Source organism: Dryobates pubescens, chromosome 5 (genome assembly GCF_014839835.1).
Source record: "Dryobates pubescens isolate bDryPub1 chromosome 5, bDryPub1.pri, whole genome shotgun sequence".
NCBI lineage: Eukaryota > Metazoa > Chordata > Aves > Piciformes > Picidae > Dryobates > Dryobates pubescens.
In genome coordinates, this window is record NC_071616.1 from 25,882,963 (window position 1) to 25,900,984 (window position 18,022).

The following is an 18,022-nucleotide window of genomic DNA, read 5'->3' on the forward strand; positions in this document are numbered from 1 at the left end:
GGGAATCATGTCACAGCACCACGCGGCACCATCGCTTTGTTTCAGCCTTTAACCCCCCTGCAGCTGCAAGGCAGCAGAGGACATGAAATGTGGCCCCGACAGCAGAATGGTGAAGTGATTGGATTTGCCTTTGTGGGGACCAGGAAATTTTTCAGGCTGGTGTTAATAAGAGATTGTGTGAGTGTGTGTGCATGATATCTCCTGGGGGTTTCTGTGTAGAAGGAGAGTTCTGTTTCTGGATGGACTGACTGCCCGCCTTCATGAGCCCAGTGCTTGTTCTTGGTGCTGCATGTGCTACATTTTTATGGGCACACCGTGATTTGGGGCTGCTATGCTTTCCCTGTGATGGTCTGGGGATGCTTCTCCTGTGCCAGAGTGGCCCTATGCTCTCAGTCCATGTTTTTGCCACTGATTTTCCCCATCTGAACCCAGCACTGTCTCTGACTGGAGCTGCTCTGGGCACTTTCTCAACTTTGTGGCCACAAGCACCATTCAGAAAACCAAAACCTGCCAGTACACCAGGTTTGGGGTTTGCAATCAGACACGGCACCTTTCCATGTCAGTGCCCAACTCTGCCACCTGCTTTCCACATGGCCATGTCACTGCCTCGTGGTTATCCATTAATAATTCCTACTTTACAGAGTGGTGCAGGCCGTTTTACTGATGTAAAAAGCCTGGATGCTGATGGATGCTAAGGAAGGGCCCAAGTATATTTCAAAGTTGGGTGAGCAGCCTGCAAACAAAACTGCTGTGTGATAAATAGATGTTCCTGGGAATTTTATTGTGAGTTGTCTGGCAGTGCCTGTCTATAATGTAATTTTCCTTGTTCTGTCTCAGCAATAAAAACCTCACGGTGTCTGATATGATGCAGTTTAGGTTTAATGTTGTCTGAGGTATGCCATTAGAAAAGTGTGGTTTATTTAATCAGGTTTGAATCCTAAATGTTTGCTTCTTTTTTGAAATGGTAGAAAAAAATAATAGAAGGCAAGGAGGATGTGAGGTTCCGAAATATTAATGCTTGCTTGCATGCTCTACACTGTTCTGAAGCACCCTCAGTGCCTGGGCTGGGACTTAGGTGAAGTAAAATCAGCATGATGTTCTCCTCTACAGATCAGGAATAGTGTTCTCAGAGCTGAGGTAGGAAAGGATATCATTAAAAGACAGAATATAATTGAGCATTAAGATGTCAGGACAAAGGTCTCCTGTCTTTTTCAGATCCCTGGAAGAATCAAGGAGAAATTGTTTGTCTTAATTTCTTTGTTAATGTTTTAATTTTCCAACCCCAAACCTCTACAAGAGGTTCTTCTTGGTTTCTAAAGCATACCCACTGTTACTAAGAAATGTTCATATTTTAAGCCTTATTTTACCACTGTGGAGGTGTGACAGTATCAGGAGTTCATAGCATGCCCTGTTACAGAATCCTAGTAATTTTATTCCTTCAGGCATGTAGGAATGGAGTATCAACAGTGTTACTTGTCAGCATCTGTGCTGGACCACATTCCATACAACCAGATCAAGCCAGCAAGGACTCGTTAGGCAGTTTGGTCTTAGGCACTGGCAGTGCCATCATAGCTTGATACAGAGCAGCAGATCATTGGCAATATTTGTGGTCTTTGCATTTTCTTTCTCACATCATTGCTGTTGTTTTGGGTTCGGGGCTGGGCCAGTGAATGGGGCTTGTTTGATTTGGTTTGTTTTCTGTTTTGGATTTGAACTTGTCAGCAGTTCAAGAATCATTCTTAGCAAGAGAGAACTGGGGGATTTGTCCTCTCTGCCTAGCATATTATTTCATGGATGCTCTGGCATGAGAGGCTGAAGAGTTCCTCAATCTTTTCTTAGCCTATTAACAGTACAGCTGCACCATGAATCTCCTCACAGACTGGGAGATCAAACCACAAGCCCTTCAGGCTCTAGCGAGAGGTTCTGGGGGTGGGGGATGTCTCAAATAGAATCTGGCTTCTCTGGTAGATCTGTGGTTAGGGCATGCACAGTGTGGAGCTGGCAGGATGGGGAGGGAGATGATGCTGTGTGGAAGCAGGAAGATCTGAGAAGTGTGTTGGTCACATCACAAACACCAGCAAATATCCAATGCTAGTCATCATGAAATGGAGGAGCAGTTGAGGACTGAAAGGGAAATGTGTTCAGAGGTGCTTCCATAGTGCTGCCTGCACAGAGGTGGCAGAGGAATAGCTTTTGTGGTGGTTTCCCCCCTGGGAGTGGAGCTCCCTGGGAGTATGCCTCCCATGAGGGGTATGAAGAGCCATACTAGGAGCCTCCTTGCAGCCCTAGAGCTGTCCTGGCAGCAGAGACAGGGCTGTTCTTTCCAGGGCTGAACTCATCAGACATCCACACTATGGCAGTCTTGAATGTGGTTTGCAGAGTAGCAAAAGCACCTATTTACCTAAGAAACATCAAATAGGTCACTCACAGTTCCACAGCCCTGAGTTCCCTGGGACTCTTGGAGAACTGTCTCTGAGTCTCAGATGTGCAGTGGTCAACAAACTGTGCGTAGGGATGATCAGGTGCTCCAAGCACTCAGGTATACATCAGATACATAATTTACACCCCCCTACACTTAGTTAGGCTGGTAATCTCACTGCTGGGCATCTTCCTTTGGCAGTGTAACTGTGGCAGTGGATGAAACAGAGAGTGGTGTGTTATGCAGTGCTACCGAGGTGACCCTTTAGCATCACAACATAGATGTGCAGTTGTTTTAATTGTGTATTACAAATTCCTTGTGTAAGTGAAGAGTTAAGCTAATTTCCAGTCTTCTCTCTGCTGCTGTAAACCTGGAGCAACTCTAAAGCTGATTGGGGCCAAAGCATAAGAAACATTGCCTTTTCAAATGACTCAGCTTCTCATGATGCTGAGGCTGAAGCTCAGGAAAAGTAAACTAGAAAAATAAGACAGTATTTCTCGACAACTTTGTAATGGCATGCTTTCTGGTGACTTCTAAGATGTCTCTTAGCACCATTTATTTATTTGTGTGGCACCTCAGCCATGTATCTGAAGGGGAAGAGTGAACCATCTCTGAGCTACCAAACACTACGAAAACCTAGCAAGGGGGAAAGCCAGATGTCTGTGTAATACAGAGAGTGCATGTCTGACAAAACCAGACAGGGAGAGGAAATTGAGAGTGATGCATGCCTCAGAACACCGTGTTGCTTTTTGCCTATATGGACGTTTCCTGTGTTTTAGGATGTAACCACACTGATCTTGCTGTTATTGTCCATCAGGGTGCTAATGCCTGGATGTTGCTGTGGATGTGAAAATGTTAGCTACAGGGAGGGAATGGGAGTGATTCTATAATTTTTGCAGTGATGGAGGTCCTCAGAGTAGGTCAGTGAGAGTGCTTGGGTGCAGCTGTGGCAATTTTTACCCACATTTCCAAATCCAGATATGTTTTTTAGGCATGAGGAATCTCCTCCATCTGTGCAATTTCAGCTACTTCTTTAACCCTGACTTCCTAAGATTTCCCCCTCCCTCCTGCCCTTCTTCCAATCTCCTGTTGCTGGTTGCCTCTCCCTGGCATTTCATCTTGACTGGCTTCCTGCTGGGTAAAATGCACATCCTCCTCTTTTTTACCATTCCTTTCCTTCTGTCCCACTGTTGGCAATTTTCCAGTTTAGCAACCTTGACCTTATCTCCTGTTCCTTCCATTTCCTTCCCTTCAGCTAACACTATTGATGAACTCTGCCCATTTAGCTCTCCTCCATCCTCCAAAGGCTGACTACACATCCTGCTGCATATGTTGTAATTTCTTTCTGTGAGGAGTACGCTCTCTGCTTTTCTAGCTTCCTTTATGTATACCTCTGTGCGGGAAGCTGATAGGAGGCTCAGCTGAAACTTTTCTTTTTTTCTTTTTTTAGTGAATCACACTGAAATTGGTGTAAGTGAAGGACTCACCCCCTTTTATAAAACTCTGACTCTCTGTGCCTGGAAAAAGTATTTTCTAAGGGGGCAGCCACACAAAAAGGGGTAAATGTAATGATAAATGCTAAGCCACCCTTAGCAGTGTGGGTATTTTTACTCCTTGAATGAGTTGCAAAGAGCAGGGATGGTGGTGAGGTCACTGCTTGCTCCCCCACGTTCTTCACATGCGTGTTTGGCCTTTTGTGGTAGCAGTCTCACGTGGTGGGGAGGTCTCTCTGGCTTGGGGCACAGCAGGCCAGCAGCGTGGTCACTGAGCGCTCTCACCACTGCTGACAATTGCACTCAGCAGTTTGGACATCTGTTTCAGTTGGCTGGGGGTTTTGGCTTCCAAGCTGAGGATCAAAGATCATGCTTATTTTAGAAATGAAGTCATCTGTTACTGAGACTGTGACAGCAAGTTTTGAGTCTATCTGCTTTGCTGTACTCCTCATTCTTTAATATTATTTTGTCTTCTTCACTCAAATTCTCTACCTTTGTTCAGGTGGAGCACCGTTGATTGCCCTTGCTGAATTTCAGCCACTAGTCTGAGAAGAAAGATGACCCTTTGAATGTTTGGGGTTTGTTTTGTTTGTGTGATACAATATATCCAGTATGCACAGGGATTGCAAGATTGCTTGTGTCTTGCCAGCATGGTGATTGGTTAAGTATGATCAAGCTCTTTAGAAAACATTTCTCTCATTCTGTAATAATTTTCATAGTGATTATGATCATGGAAATGCTTTGCAGCTCATCAGTGATTTTGGTTTTCTTGAGAAGAAGCTGTTGCTGTCTGTCATACAGGAGACCTCATAATCTACGCTAGTTTGGTCAGAAAACTGTATGTAAAATGCTGCCAGCAGCAAGGTCCAGAAGAATTCCTTTTACTTTGTGAGATTACTCTCAACTCAGAAGGAATATATGATTACCTGTGTTACTTCTAAAGAGAGCTGTGGGGGAGGATCAATACCAAGTATGGTTCATAGCCACAAACACCTGAATATTTTGCTTTCAGTTGTCATGATCTTGGTCATTTATGGAAAGAAGACAGTTTTTTGTTCTGAGGGCAGAGGAAATATGCATATACTGGTGTCATTGACCTCTGTGGGAGACTGATTCTGGAAGGACTGTTGCATTTACCAGCCGTGTGATAAATTTGTAACCTGTTTTTCAGTCTTAAGTCTTAGCTGTAGACTGGCTGGACCCAGTCTCTGTTGCTCTCTCCCCAGCTTTTTCGTTGGCATTATGTACAGGATGGCTGAGGACATGTCCTAAGGTGGCCACCTGCTGGTCCAGAACCATGCCCAGCCTGCAAGTGTTTCTTTGTCTTTGACAGTCTGTTAAATCTCCTTGGAGAGTTATTCTGGAGTTAAGTCTAATTTTCCTTTTTCTGAGGTGCTTGCCTCTCAGAAGTATTTATATCACCAGCAAGTTAGTTCATGAAGGTCTCTATTATGAGTAAATTGCTGTTGATCATGACATGGATTAAGCACAGCTCAGTAGCCTAGGCATGAAAGACTCCAGCCATTTCATGCTGGTATATTTTCTCTAGCCTAATGAATTGGCCCATCTCTTTCTTTAATGTATGCACAGGAACAATTGTATTAGTAAAAAGGCCCCCACAACTTAAAACATTTGAAAGAATGAGAGGTGATGAAGTGCCCCTGCTCTGGTGCTCATTTCTGGCACGACTAGCTTGCTGGCCTTGGCCTAGAAGGTGAAGCAATGAGGTGAAGTATAAAACATGCTGCGTTTTTAAACAAGAAAAAGATGAGCATGGAGTGCCTCATGTATTGTATGTGAAAGCATTCCTGTGATGGTGCTGCATGCCACTCTGCCATCCTAATTTGCTTTCAGAGGCCCCCTCAGTATAATCCTTCTTTGTATTTCCTGAAGGATATGAAGACTGAATGCAAGTTTAGTCAATGGTTTCATTGTTGGTTTCTCCTACCACTACAAACCAGTGCAAAAATATTAGGGACAGGCAGGGTGCATCTCGCTGAATAATGTGTCTCTCATAATCCAAGTGGGATGCCTCTGAAAAAGGAGAGCTCTACGAAAAGTGCTTACAAGGCTGTTTGGACAGTAGAAATCTTTTGTAAAATGTAATTTCAGCATCCTTCCCAATGGGATCCTTCATGCAGGAGGGCTGGCCAGCATTTTGAGAACAAACCAAGCCAACATTAGGTTTGGACATCTGCTTGTTTTAAGGTTGCTTTCACAATTTTCTCTGTAGCTGAAGATTGGTACTTGATGTCTATCTGAAAATGTTGCCAGAAAAGCAATGAAATTATGCCAAATGTTTCTTTCATTAATGCAGCTTCTTAGAAATAACCGCTTTATACTGGAAAATAATCTTGTTTGCATTGTTCCCTTGGCTAGAAGGATGAGAAATGTTTGATCTTGTCCTGGTACAAAATTATCCTAAAAAAACTCAATGTTTCTTGAATCAATTCACCTTTAAACCAGGGTGAGCTGCTCCCAGAGTACATCTAAACTGAGTGATGGTAGGCTTAAATGGCATTAAATCAAGTGTCTTGTGAGGAAGGGGTTGTAGTGTCTTTTGTCTTTGCAGCTGGCTGAAGAGGATTGAATTTTAGAGAAGCTAGTGCTCAAATTTTCTGGATATTTTCTTCCCCTTTGTTTAAATCACCCGAAGCAAACCAAACCATATCTTCTTTCAACAGGGACCAGCTCGCATGACATCTGATCTTGCATCTTCTCCTGCAGCGGGGTATGTCCCTGTTGGTCAAAAACCAGAGGCTGTTGTGCATGCTATGAAGGTAAGGATGCCGCAGATCTCCATGTGGCTGTGCAGTGTGGTGCAGTACAGTGCAGTGTGGTGCAGCATGGTGCAGCGAACACCAAAGCACAGAGCTGGGTGCTTGCTCTTCTCTTGGAAACACAACTAGAAATAGAAAGTCTGTACTCAGTCAAATAACCAGAACCTGTGCCATGATGAATACTCATTGCTTCAAGTAGTTACGAAGTTAAGCAAGATAGTTTTGAGTGAGAATCCTCCCACAAAAGCTGAAGGTGTCAGTTACCCTTTCTGTTCATCAGTCCTGCATAAACTGGGTGTCTGGGGTGACAGCAGGGATCAAAAAGCTGTTTTAAAGGGGGACACAAAGCCTGCAATTCCTGTTTTGTTATTGAAAATCCTGCAGCAGTCTTCAAAGGATAAAGACTTTATCTAATGTAAAGACACAGCAAACTATGTCATCATACCTGTGTAGATATGTCAGCAGTGAGGATTAAAGTCAGAACCATTGGTGATAGAAAGCATGGGGCATTGCTAGCTCAATTGAAGGAGAAAACTTGAAGTGTGATTTCACAGCAGTTCTCAAGTCCTTGTGACCATCCATTAGCAGGAAATGTGCAATACCCTGGTGTTACATGTTTAACTAGTTAAGCAAGTTACTTCTGAGTATCTGAAAGACCCAGACCATAGAACTCTTATTGGGTCCTAAAAGAAGGATGTTCAGTACTATCAGGGATTAAAACATGCCTTTAATGGAGTTTTCCTAGTTCCCAAGGGAACTCTGCAGATTTGGCAGTTCACTTGCCTACATCAGTTTGCCTTGTGTTTTCCAGACAAGTTTCTTCTTTGCTAGTTATGAATGTTTCTGTGCTATAAGAAAGTGGTTGTGCTCCATCCTGTTCTATGTTGCATTGTGCTTGTGGGTGACATTTCTCCTGTGTATATATGTGTATGAATCTGCTAATCTGATGCCCTGCAGAACGCTGCAAATTGCTGGGATACCTTTGCTTTTCTGACACATCATACTAATCCACCTTCACTTGCATTTAAGATTATCCAAGCCCTCATGCAGTCCTGATCCCCACCGTTGGCTTTTTCTTCCCAAACTGCAAGGTTCATACCTTTCTGCTCCTCCTCTTCATTGCATTTGGTGTGAGGGACAACATTGAGCAGAGTTTATAATGTTTTTAAGTTAGAAGATCAAATAGCTATGAGTTGCTTATGAACGCATTCTGGGGGGAAATTAGGTTCCTATTTGCTTTAGGGATTATGGGACTGAATTTCTTAGTAAGGGCAAGAAACAGAAATGGTTTCAAGACACAGTTTGATTAGCTTATGAAAGGATTGGAAAATTAATCAAGATTCATGTAAACTAGAAATTAAATCTGGGAGATCTGGCACAATGATGCGTATAAGGGAGTCGAAAGGAAGTTAGATGACTGGTTGTTTGCACATGTATCATCATTATTGCTAATCCTCTACTTCAGAGCTTTGTTGATCACTTGGAAGGGTTGGAAGAAATTCTTCTCTGCAGTTTAATTATTTGGCTGGCGAGGTAAAACCCAGACAAAACCCTTACAAAGTGCCATTGTTGGTGTCAGGAAGCAGGTGTCATAGCAGCCACATCTCACGGGCATAAACATTCTCACATGATGTGTCCTGCTGACACACTTAGGGTTAAAAATATTCTCACATTTGAAGCAAGGAGGAAATTGTCTTGTAGGCAAGTGTGGCAGGGAGGGATGAGAAGGTGTTTATTTTTCCATCCTCTGGCCCATTTCCAAGGATCAGCCGGAAATTGAAAAGACTGGAAACTGGTGATGGTTGCAATCTCTCCTCCTCCTCTTCCTTTCTTGTGGCACAGTGAAATCGTGGCCATTGGTCTCCAGCTGTGGATCTTAAACTTTGGCCATGGCATGCTGTAGCATATGGAGTAGATCTTATGTGCATGCTGCAGAACTGGGCCACTTTTCCAGTGCCAGTCCTTGCATCTAGGAAACTGGATGCAGTTACTAGCTTAGACCCTCACCACGTGTGATACAGCTCATGACCTTCCCTTTAGTGGGAAGAAAAGAACAGCCTGCAAATGAGATGCTGCATTTTGGATATGCCATAACAGATATTAGCAAAATCCCTTTTTGGCTGTGTGTAGGAGCCATTCTGGCTGTAGCAGGCTAGCTCCTTACCACGACGAAAGGCAAGGTCAGTTGGGATTCGGCTTCACTTGTCTTGCAAGCTGCTTGAATGCAAGTCTGTCCAGAAGCTGTGTGACTGCTCTCTGCCCAAGCAAAGGTCACTGAGGGGCTATACACCCTGTACAATTCTGCAGGCAGGGCTTCTGGATTGCCTCCATCTGCATCCCTCTGTGTAACGTCCCCTAGGCCTTTTCCTTGGCTTTTTCCGCCAGCTGAACGCTTGCTATGTGACTGAAGCATTAGCTGCCATTTAGCAGAGTAAGTTCTTCCTTGAGCACATTTAGGGATTTTCTTTATTTTTGCTTCTGAAATAGTTTTGGTTTATTTGCACTTTCTAAATAAGGAAAAAGATGACAGGTTGGCACTCCTAACAGCTGTTTTTGCTAACGAGAATAAAAGGTACATATGCTACAGCTCAGTATCTCACTGAACATCAAAGCATTTTGCTCAGGAACTGAGCAAACCTGTTAAAGTCATGGGGAGCTGAGGAGGAGGCAAATGTATAAGAATATGACATTTAGCCTGTAACCCAAATTCCCCAGCATCAGGAGCAGCTTGGCCTCTCCCATGTGGACAGTGTCATCAAGCAGGTGATCAGTCATTCTCATTGATATTGGATAAGGCAGGATTTGGCCCTGTCAAAGCTAGGAAAAAGTCCTAGCAGGGCATATAGACTGTTCCTTTGAAGTGGGTTGCCATGTTCCCCAGTGCTATGTCCAGCTGACTTATAAATCAGTAAAATCTGTGAGGCACCCTTCAGAAAATGTCCTTCAAAATGCACAAAAATGCTTATCCCAACTTTTACTTCTCCTTCTAAAGGTTTAGTGTTTTTTCAGATACACACCCATATTGACTCAGCCTTGCAGGGTTGGTCCACAAGTGGGAGATGTGGTGGACCGGTTGACTTTGAGCTGACACTGCCTTGGCCTCAGATGTCAGTGCAGTCATGAAAGAGAACTGAACATACCCAAGATATTCCTCACAATTTATGTATTGGCAGGGAGAAAGCCAGCATGCTCATTAAGAGTGAAGTGCAGGTTATTTTCAGGGGGTGGCATCCTCAGGCAGAGCAGCAACATTACCTGGTCCAGCACCATTTCCCTGCATGTAGAATTGCCCTGTGACTAAGCACAGCAGGTTGCCCTTGCCAGATGGTGTTTTACCCAGGGAGATCACACAGTGCTAGTGTGTCTGCAGAGGGCCCAGTGCTGTTGGTGCAGCTTCATGAAGAGAAAAAAGGAGGGGACATCACGAACCACTTTGAGCCTGGGGTACGCTTTGTTTTCTGTTAACTCCTGTGTTGGAATGTAGCAGAAATTACAGGAAGATGTACCCCAATTTCTTAGATCCACACTGAATCCACAGTCCTTAAACTTCAGCTGAGCCATAGATAATTTCTGTGAAGGCACATCCATAGTCCCAGGTGGTGTAATCTGAGGAACATTAACCTGGTCCATCTAAATGGCTGAGGTGGCGCCTGGCGGGATGTGAGAATGGCTGGAGCTGGGTCAGCACTAAGAGGCCTTCCTGTCTTTCTTCAGGAGATGATTCACTCTTCAGAGTGTATTTTGTGTCAGCATGCTTTTCCAGGATTGGTTGTTGAATTTTACCCCTCTGAATGCCTTTTCCCCATACCCAAGATGCTAACGTGTTTACAAAGTGCCTATCCAGACATGGAGTGGATCTGGAAAGCAGGATGAATAGAATAGACCAGGTTGAAAAAGTCCAACCTATCAGGGTAGATGAATCTCAAGTTGTTCAGAAAGAAAAATACAACTGTAGCTTCCCTCTGATCAGATTTCAGCTCCAGCTCTGCCTGGTTTGCACCATTAAAAGACATTTCCACTGAAAGAAATGGGCAGTGCCACCCTCCACATCTCCTGGACAAGGGAATGCCCTTTTAATTGAAGTATAACTTGTAGAAAACCAGTTTATTTTTGTCTGCTGGTCTCTTGTACCTGCAAGATTGATGGCTGATGGAAGCAGAGACTGGAGCCGATGTGATCTTTAACTCTTCTAAGCCATGGTTGTCCTTGACACTTGTCCTGTGGACATGGACGGTGCTTAGCTCTCAGCCAGGCAGTGCTGATGCTCTACACAGGGCTGTGATCCTGCAGGCTGCTGCCTGTGCAGCTGAGCGTTGGAGGCGTGCTGACTCCAGACGAGCGAGTTTGATGGGCGAGTCCAACTGGATCAATAATTAATTCCATCCTCTTTAGCAAAAAATAGATGCTCCCTTTGTCAGCACGCACATGCTTTTTGCATCCCTCTTGCCCTTCCTCTCCTCTTAGAATGGATGTGGATAATTCTTATTTGTGCAAAGATTGGTCCTAGGTATGTTGGTTAAACTAGCTGGTGTGTTTTAGAAGTAGGTTAAGGGCCCTAGGAGAATGACTTATTTTTGTCCATAATGCAATTCCAGTACAGCAGGATTGCTGTGCTGAGCACACCAGAGTATAATCTACCCTGGTATTCTGCTCTGTAGAGCAGCCGGTGCTGTGCATCATGGTGGGGAAGACCACATGCTATTTGATGGCACTGGGTTATTCCAGAGACTTTGACCCTACATGCTGAGTTTACCACTTTGCTCATCAGTGGCAAAGCCCTGGATGAGGTATGTAGGTCAGCACACATGCAGTGGCAAAATCTCTAGGAAGTCCTATGCTGTGGTGTGCCCAATTCATGCGTGCCCATCCAGAGGAGCTATCTGAAAGCATGCAGATAGATGTGCTGTGGGGGCATTTTGTGGGTCAGTGTGTTTCCAACAGGATGCAAAGGTTGCCTTTAGTCCCAAGAAGCCTCCTCTCTGTGCTCGAGGAACCATCTGGCTGTAGCCAGGCACTGCCTCCTCAGAGGTGCTCTGCAGGGGTGGCTGGGATGGTGTGTGCTCAGGTGGGACATGGAGGGGCCAGGGCTGCCTCCCAGCTGCAGAGGTGCAGGGCATGGGTGGCAGATGGGAGTGCAGAGTAACCACAGATGTGCTGCATATTACCAGGTGTGTGGCCTGGGGATCAGCACTTGGAGAGCATTTTAAGAGGTTAAAAATCAGGATTTTTTTTTCCCTTTCCTAATATTGTGAACGTGAAATCTAAGAACAAAAGTAACAGGCAGGATGTGTCCACTGTTTTTGCAGTGTCCCAAGCTAATTTCACTGCGAACTTACTTGTCTTCCCAAGGCGAATATGCAGGTGTGGCCCAGCCACCAGGCTAAGCAGCATCCAGGAGGCCTGTGAACGTGAGCACTGGTTGTGTTAGGTCTGGGGGTATCAGTGTTGGAGCTGTAACCTCTGTCTCTGCAAGGAAACCTACTTCTTCCCAGATCTGGGAGCACCTGCTGGAGATGCTGTCCAAGCTGCAAAGCCTCAAATCCTTCCCCCTACCTACCCCTTTCACACTGATCCTGTGTCTTTGCAGCCATGTCTCCTGCTTTTGCAGTGCTTTCTTCCCATTATTATTGTGGGAAAAGCCCCACACTGATGAGCAGGAGGGAAAGGGAAGGCAATGCCTCACTCCTCCAGAGCCTCCTGCAGGCAGGGTTGCTGCAAGCATGTACCTAGGCCTGCTGCCTGTGGCCAGACATGAGAGGATGAACAGCAAAATGGAGCTGCTAGTGGAGGACCTGACAGGGCTGGTACCAGCACTTTGTGGGTATGACCCAGATTCATCAGTGTTTGTACCAGCTGAACTCACTGAACAGTCAGTAAATGTCACCCTGCAGCTGTGGCTGCAGTCCTGGCATGGGTCTGCCTGCCAGCAGTGGGAGTTGGGTGCCAGCTCCAGCTGAAGGCCACCTATTCCCTTACCTTTATGGAGCTTGCGCTGTGGGTGGAAACAGTGCTGACAGATGAAAGTCAAGCTCAGGGAGTCGAGGTGATTATCTCCATCTTCAGAGGTTGTCTGTGGCACAAGGAGAGAGAGGGTGACCTAGATTCACCATAGCACTCACTGCTCGGTGGGGATGGTGCTTTCAGGGGACTGCTGTCAGCACACGGGGCCTGGAAGGCAATACTGTGTTTTTTTCCCCTCTCTCCCATTTGTATCCCTTTTGCAGCTTGGCTGCATCCAACTCAAAAAGGGAGTGGTTAAGAACTGGGAATCAAATTGAGATCTCTGAGTCCCTGGGCTTTGTGCTAACAGGCTGTCTCTTGCTCCCTGTCACTGTGGGCCTCCAAAGGGTTCACTTGAGATACTAAATGGGTTAAGAACAATTTCAGCCAAAAGGTAAGTGAAATTGGTGGTGTCTATTTAAGATCAGAAAGTTTGTGGCTGATTGGAGACCACACATTTAAGCTGCACAGTAGGTAATGCTCTGCTTTTCAGTGGTACAAACCTCTGTTTGCTTCTTTCTCTGATGGCTAAACCCCTGACAGACCTGTGGCTAGCCTGGGCTGACCACAGTTGTCCCATGACTTGAACTAGTAGAAGGGACTAGGGAAGCTCTGCTCCTGTGAAAGAAGGAAACAGGGAGAACATGAGTTGCTGGGGGGGTTGCCTTAGGTTTGCTGCCTTGGAACAGCCTTTCTGAAAGAGATGTGTTTATGGGCATGGGCAACTCACTGCCAATTATTACATGGTCCCCTAGGGCTGTGGCTGCAGCCATACCGTGCAGGCAGTAGAACAGAGACAGGCCATTGCCATGGGAGAGAGAGGATGGAGGCACACAACTTACTGTTACTCTGCCCTTTGCAGTGCTCTGGCTCTCAGGGTTTTGTGAACCCTGCCAGCATAAATACTCACTAATGAAGCTTTTAGGGATACTTAACTATTTGAGGATCATAATGCTTTTATAATATTGTTTTTTGTAGGTCCTTGAGGTCCATGAAAATTTGGACAGGCAAATGCAAGACAACTATGAGGAAGACCTGAGTGAAAAGGAGAAGGCAATTGTTCGTGAAATGTGCAATGTAAGAAATCCTCTCAGTAACTCCAGGGGTAGCTTTCATGGTCTTTTGTTAGAGTAGCCGGGGCCTGCTGTGTACAAGCTCCTTTTGATGTGAGATCCACAGGCATGAGAGAGGAGTGGAGCCTCTGCTGACCACTGCTTTCAGTGTCAGTAACCCCAGTGCCTCATTCACTGCCTTTGCTCAGCAGGTACTTCCTTCTCTGCCACCTTCAAGAGTGCAGAGCAGGTAGTTTATCTATCAAAGCTGTACAAAGGGCTTCCCCTAGCATAGAGAGTCCTGTTAGCAGATGAGTCCAGCTGTGTCCTTACAGCACTCGGTTTGGACTATCAACTAGTTGCTATCTTTAAGGCATAAATGGGTTTGTACAGCTTTAATGGGTTTGAGCCTAACCATTAAGTAACACTAAAGGGAGAATATTCATGTCTGAAGCCACTGAACAGCATCATGGTGTGTGGGGTGCTTTTAGCACTTCCAGTATGTTGGGCGACCACACTGTTAACTAAGCTTGCCACATCCTGTATGGTGAACATTTGTATCAACATTTGTATCAACCCTGTGCTTTGTGGGTCTGCTCCTGTGCAACTGCCTCAGCCTTCAAAGCACCTTGGTGACCCTTCGGGTTTGAAACAAGAATATGGGAATTATTCTAGTGCGTGGCTTAAGCTGCATGTCATTTGCAGTTAGGGAGGCTCTGTTTGACAGTACCAGCAGTGTCCACGGCAGGGAGCAGGGTGCTTCTGCAGTCTTTTCTGAAGTCCACATCGGACATCAGCCCAGGTGGCTTTGTTTAGTGCTTCACTGCAGCAGAGGTGAGTCCCAGCCTCTCTTTAAATTCTGAAAACGACCTCAACCCTAAAAAGAGGGTTTAAAGAGTATAGGTGTATCTTGCAGAGCTAAATCACTGCAAGCATCCTTGGCAAGGGCTGAAGCACTTTGCTTTGTTGCTGGATCTCTGTAAGTGAAGCCAAGAGGGACTGATTTTTGGGGTATTTTGTCTGATTGGTGCTACACCCTTTGTAGCCATGCAGGGGGAAAGGTAAACTACCATAACCTCATCCTCTCAAATCGACTTGGTGCTGTTTGTGTATCATCAGCTGATGTTTCTTTAAATATTTATTTTACGTAGACTCAAGGCAGCTATGAAGTGCTTTGCAGTTTCTTTTTTTTTTTTTTTCTCCTTTTAAAAATAGCCTCTCTTGTCCCAGTGGCCCTAAAATGATAAAATGTATGCTTTAAGAAAGTCTCACATATATATATCTCTTCATATGTATATAATTTTAATAGTTATCTTTTTCATTATCTTTTCTGGTCATGGGAACATCATTTCTGTAAGCATGGCACGGTTGACCTGCCATTGAACCTAGCTTCTGAACCTACTGTATTTGTTTTATGCTATCACCCCAGGCAAAAATGGTTCTAATTTCAAGAGACTAATTAGAAAAATGCATCAATGTTTTTTTTTTTACCGTTGGAAACTGGTGCACAGATGCCCTCCAGTGGCTCTGCTGAGAATTGCAGCCTGTCTCTAGGAAATTGCTTGGGTTTGACTTTCAGACTGCAGTTACGAAAACATTGCAGCAGCTCATCAGAAGCTTTGCTTTTGTTTGGGGTTTTAGTTAGTTATATTGTGTGTTTGGTTGGTTGAGTTTTGTTTATTTGATTGGTTGGTTGTGGGTTTTTTTGGTTGGTTGGTTGGGTTTTTAAATTCCTGTCTTTCTCTCCCCATGCCTTTTATTTTTATTTCTAGGTTGTCTGGCGAAAGCTAGGTGATGCTGCGAGCTCCAAACCCTCCATCAGGCAACATCTTTCGGGAAACCAATTCAAAGGTCCCTTGTAGGAACACCATCCTGAAGGCTGGAAGTGATTGAAATGATTGATTCTGTGAAGACTAAAGAGGCAGAGCTCAGTGTTTCTGGTTGCCTGTTCTTTGGGAGGTGGGGTTAAGTTTTTTTCAGGGTTTATTTGTTTTCTTTTTTTTGTAACAATAGTGTAAATATGGCAGCTAAAGGCCTGATTTGCAGGCTGTGGTGCTCTGGAACTACTGTTCAATGGGTAACCATCCAATAATGCCAGACTCGCATCATTTGTATTGTAGTTCAGACCTGCTTTGTTGTAATAGTCTGTTTGTAGAATTAACTAACTTGAGAGAATTTCTAAGAGGAACAAGAAGAACCCTTAACCTGTGGAGAAGTCACAGTTTCTGTTGCTCTGGTCCACCCATTTGTTAGTGATTCATAGCTGGGCTAGTGGCTCAGGGCAGCATCTTCCAATGAAAGCAATTTGAATTCGTTGGCTTACTGCCTGCCAAGCTCCTGAGCTGCTAACACTTTTTTTGGAGGTCCTTAATTCAAAGAATGACAGCCAACTGTTTTCACAAGGCACTGTGTTCAATTCGGAGTGGTGAGCTAAGAACACTGGTACCACTCTGTACGTTGTACAGTGGTACTCATCACACAAGAAAGGCTTGAAACTCCGTATCACCTGTTACCGAACTGGTTTTCCCTCAATGACACAAGCTATCTGCAGCCATAATGTGAATGAAGTCATTTAGCCACATACCAGTATTCCCTACAAATGCAGCAGCACTTCTCCTGTAAAGCAGCAACTGCCATCCTAACAGTGCTTGCACAGGATCTTCAAGAGCAGCTCATCTTTCACATAAGGAAGATTTGGTTTTGGTTTATTTTTGAAGTTCTTGCTGGATCCCTCGCCTACACTGGTTCCTCTGTAAGGTAACCAAACAGCATCCTTGCAGAGCTGAATAAAAATGCCACGAACGTGGGCTGTTGGGCGAGACTACTTCCTGCCATTCAAGCTTTATTTTTGTTAATGAACCAAAACAAGCGGTATTTTCCTTCTTTTAGTGGATGTATATATAAAACAATGGGACTTAGATTTTACTATTGTGAAGTAGCTGCTTGTATAGTTGTAAGAATTTGACATCCCCCCTCCTTCCAAGTCGTCACAGCAGCTGTCCTCGTATTTTATTAGATTTCCTTTCCCGATAGTCCAAGGAAGTGGAGCTTGGTTATTAAAATCATGGTGTAAAATAATTTTAAAGGCAGGCTTGTGAAAAGATCAACGCTTCCTCTTCAAAAGTTGCATTGATTTTAGTGATTAGCTTGAAGATTTAATTACCTCAAACACCATCACTTTCTTTTAATTCTCTGAGAGTCACTCACAGCAACAGACAGCAGAATTAGCTGGACAGGTTTTTTTCCTCTTAAATTAATTTGCTCTATCAGTCCAGTTTTTGACTTGTGGTATTGACATGGAGCACTGATACAACCCCAAGGAGCCCATGCAGCAAGCTACGAAAGGTAATTGGTCCCATGGTATACAATAATCTAGCTGCTGAACTTGAGGAGTGTCAGAGATATGTAACCAGTAGAAAAACAGAAGGAATACAACCAAAATACATAGTAACCCGTAAGAGTTAAGTACCACTTCATTATTCATTGCAGAAATAAAAATGTAACAGTTGAGTAGGTAGGTTGAAAAACCAAAACAAAACAACCTAACCCAACAAGAATCACTCCCCAAACACACATGCATACACTCACTCGGACACTCACTGGTAGTTTATCTCTTACTGCCGCTCAGTCAGCAAATGCTGAGCCAGGTAACTCCATGTCTCATACTTACATCCTGCAGTGTCTGGAAAAACTCATTCTAGAATCTGACTCTCTCTTTTTAAAATATGGCATAGTTAGAGGATTCTGGATTTCCTCCACTTTTTGTTTTGCCCTCCAGTTTCTAATCAGCACTGATTGTTTTGTCTTTCTTACTCCTGTGCAATTTTTACCTTAATTTCATACCAGAAGAGGTGATGTAAAGCAGAGGCATCATTCCTGTTCAACATCTAGTGTCCAACAGAGGGTTACTTTATCTGCCTGAAAGACTTTAACTGTGGTGACATCTAATGGATTAAGCAGATAATTTAAGCGTGTTTGGAATAAGGTTAATTTACGTCAGTGAATTTTAACTAAAGCAATACAAATGTTGCCAGCAGTTGTAGAGAGTTAATTGTTGATGACGTGCTTGCTGTTTCAATAGGACATAAGCTTAGCAGGTCCTCTCCACAAGAGCTATATTAATCAGCTTACTAGTCTCACCAGCTATGTAACTCTCATTCAGATACGCCCTGCTATCAAATCTCTCACAAAAGCTATTCAATGAGTTCAGGCTAAGCATGTTTTGTTCCACTTGCAGATCTCACCTACAAGGGAAAAGTAATGGTGCAGCTGAGGTCC

At 44.3% G+C, this 18,022-nt stretch overlaps 1 protein-coding gene across 3 annotated transcripts in view; it reads left to right on the plus strand.

Moving 5' to 3' along the window:
* Nucleotides 1-17,274, plus strand: part of CCDC85C (coiled-coil domain containing 85C) — a 106,436-nt gene extending 89,162 nt beyond the window's left edge. For 2 of the 3 annotated variants that reach the window (XM_009905229.2, XM_054161868.1), the window contains exons 4-6: nt 6,597-6,692; nt 13,671-13,769; nt 15,517-17,274. In XM_009905229.2, coding sequence (XP_009903531.1) covers nt 6,597-6,692; nt 13,671-13,769; nt 15,517-15,606 — 285 coding nt within the window. In that variant the 3' untranslated portion in view covers nt 15,607-17,274. The remainder of the gene's footprint in view (nt 1-6,596; nt 6,693-13,670; nt 13,770-15,516) is intronic. The other variant, XM_054161869.1, reaches the window with a different exon arrangement.
* The last annotated feature ends 748 nt before the right edge of the window (nt 17,275-18,022 follow it).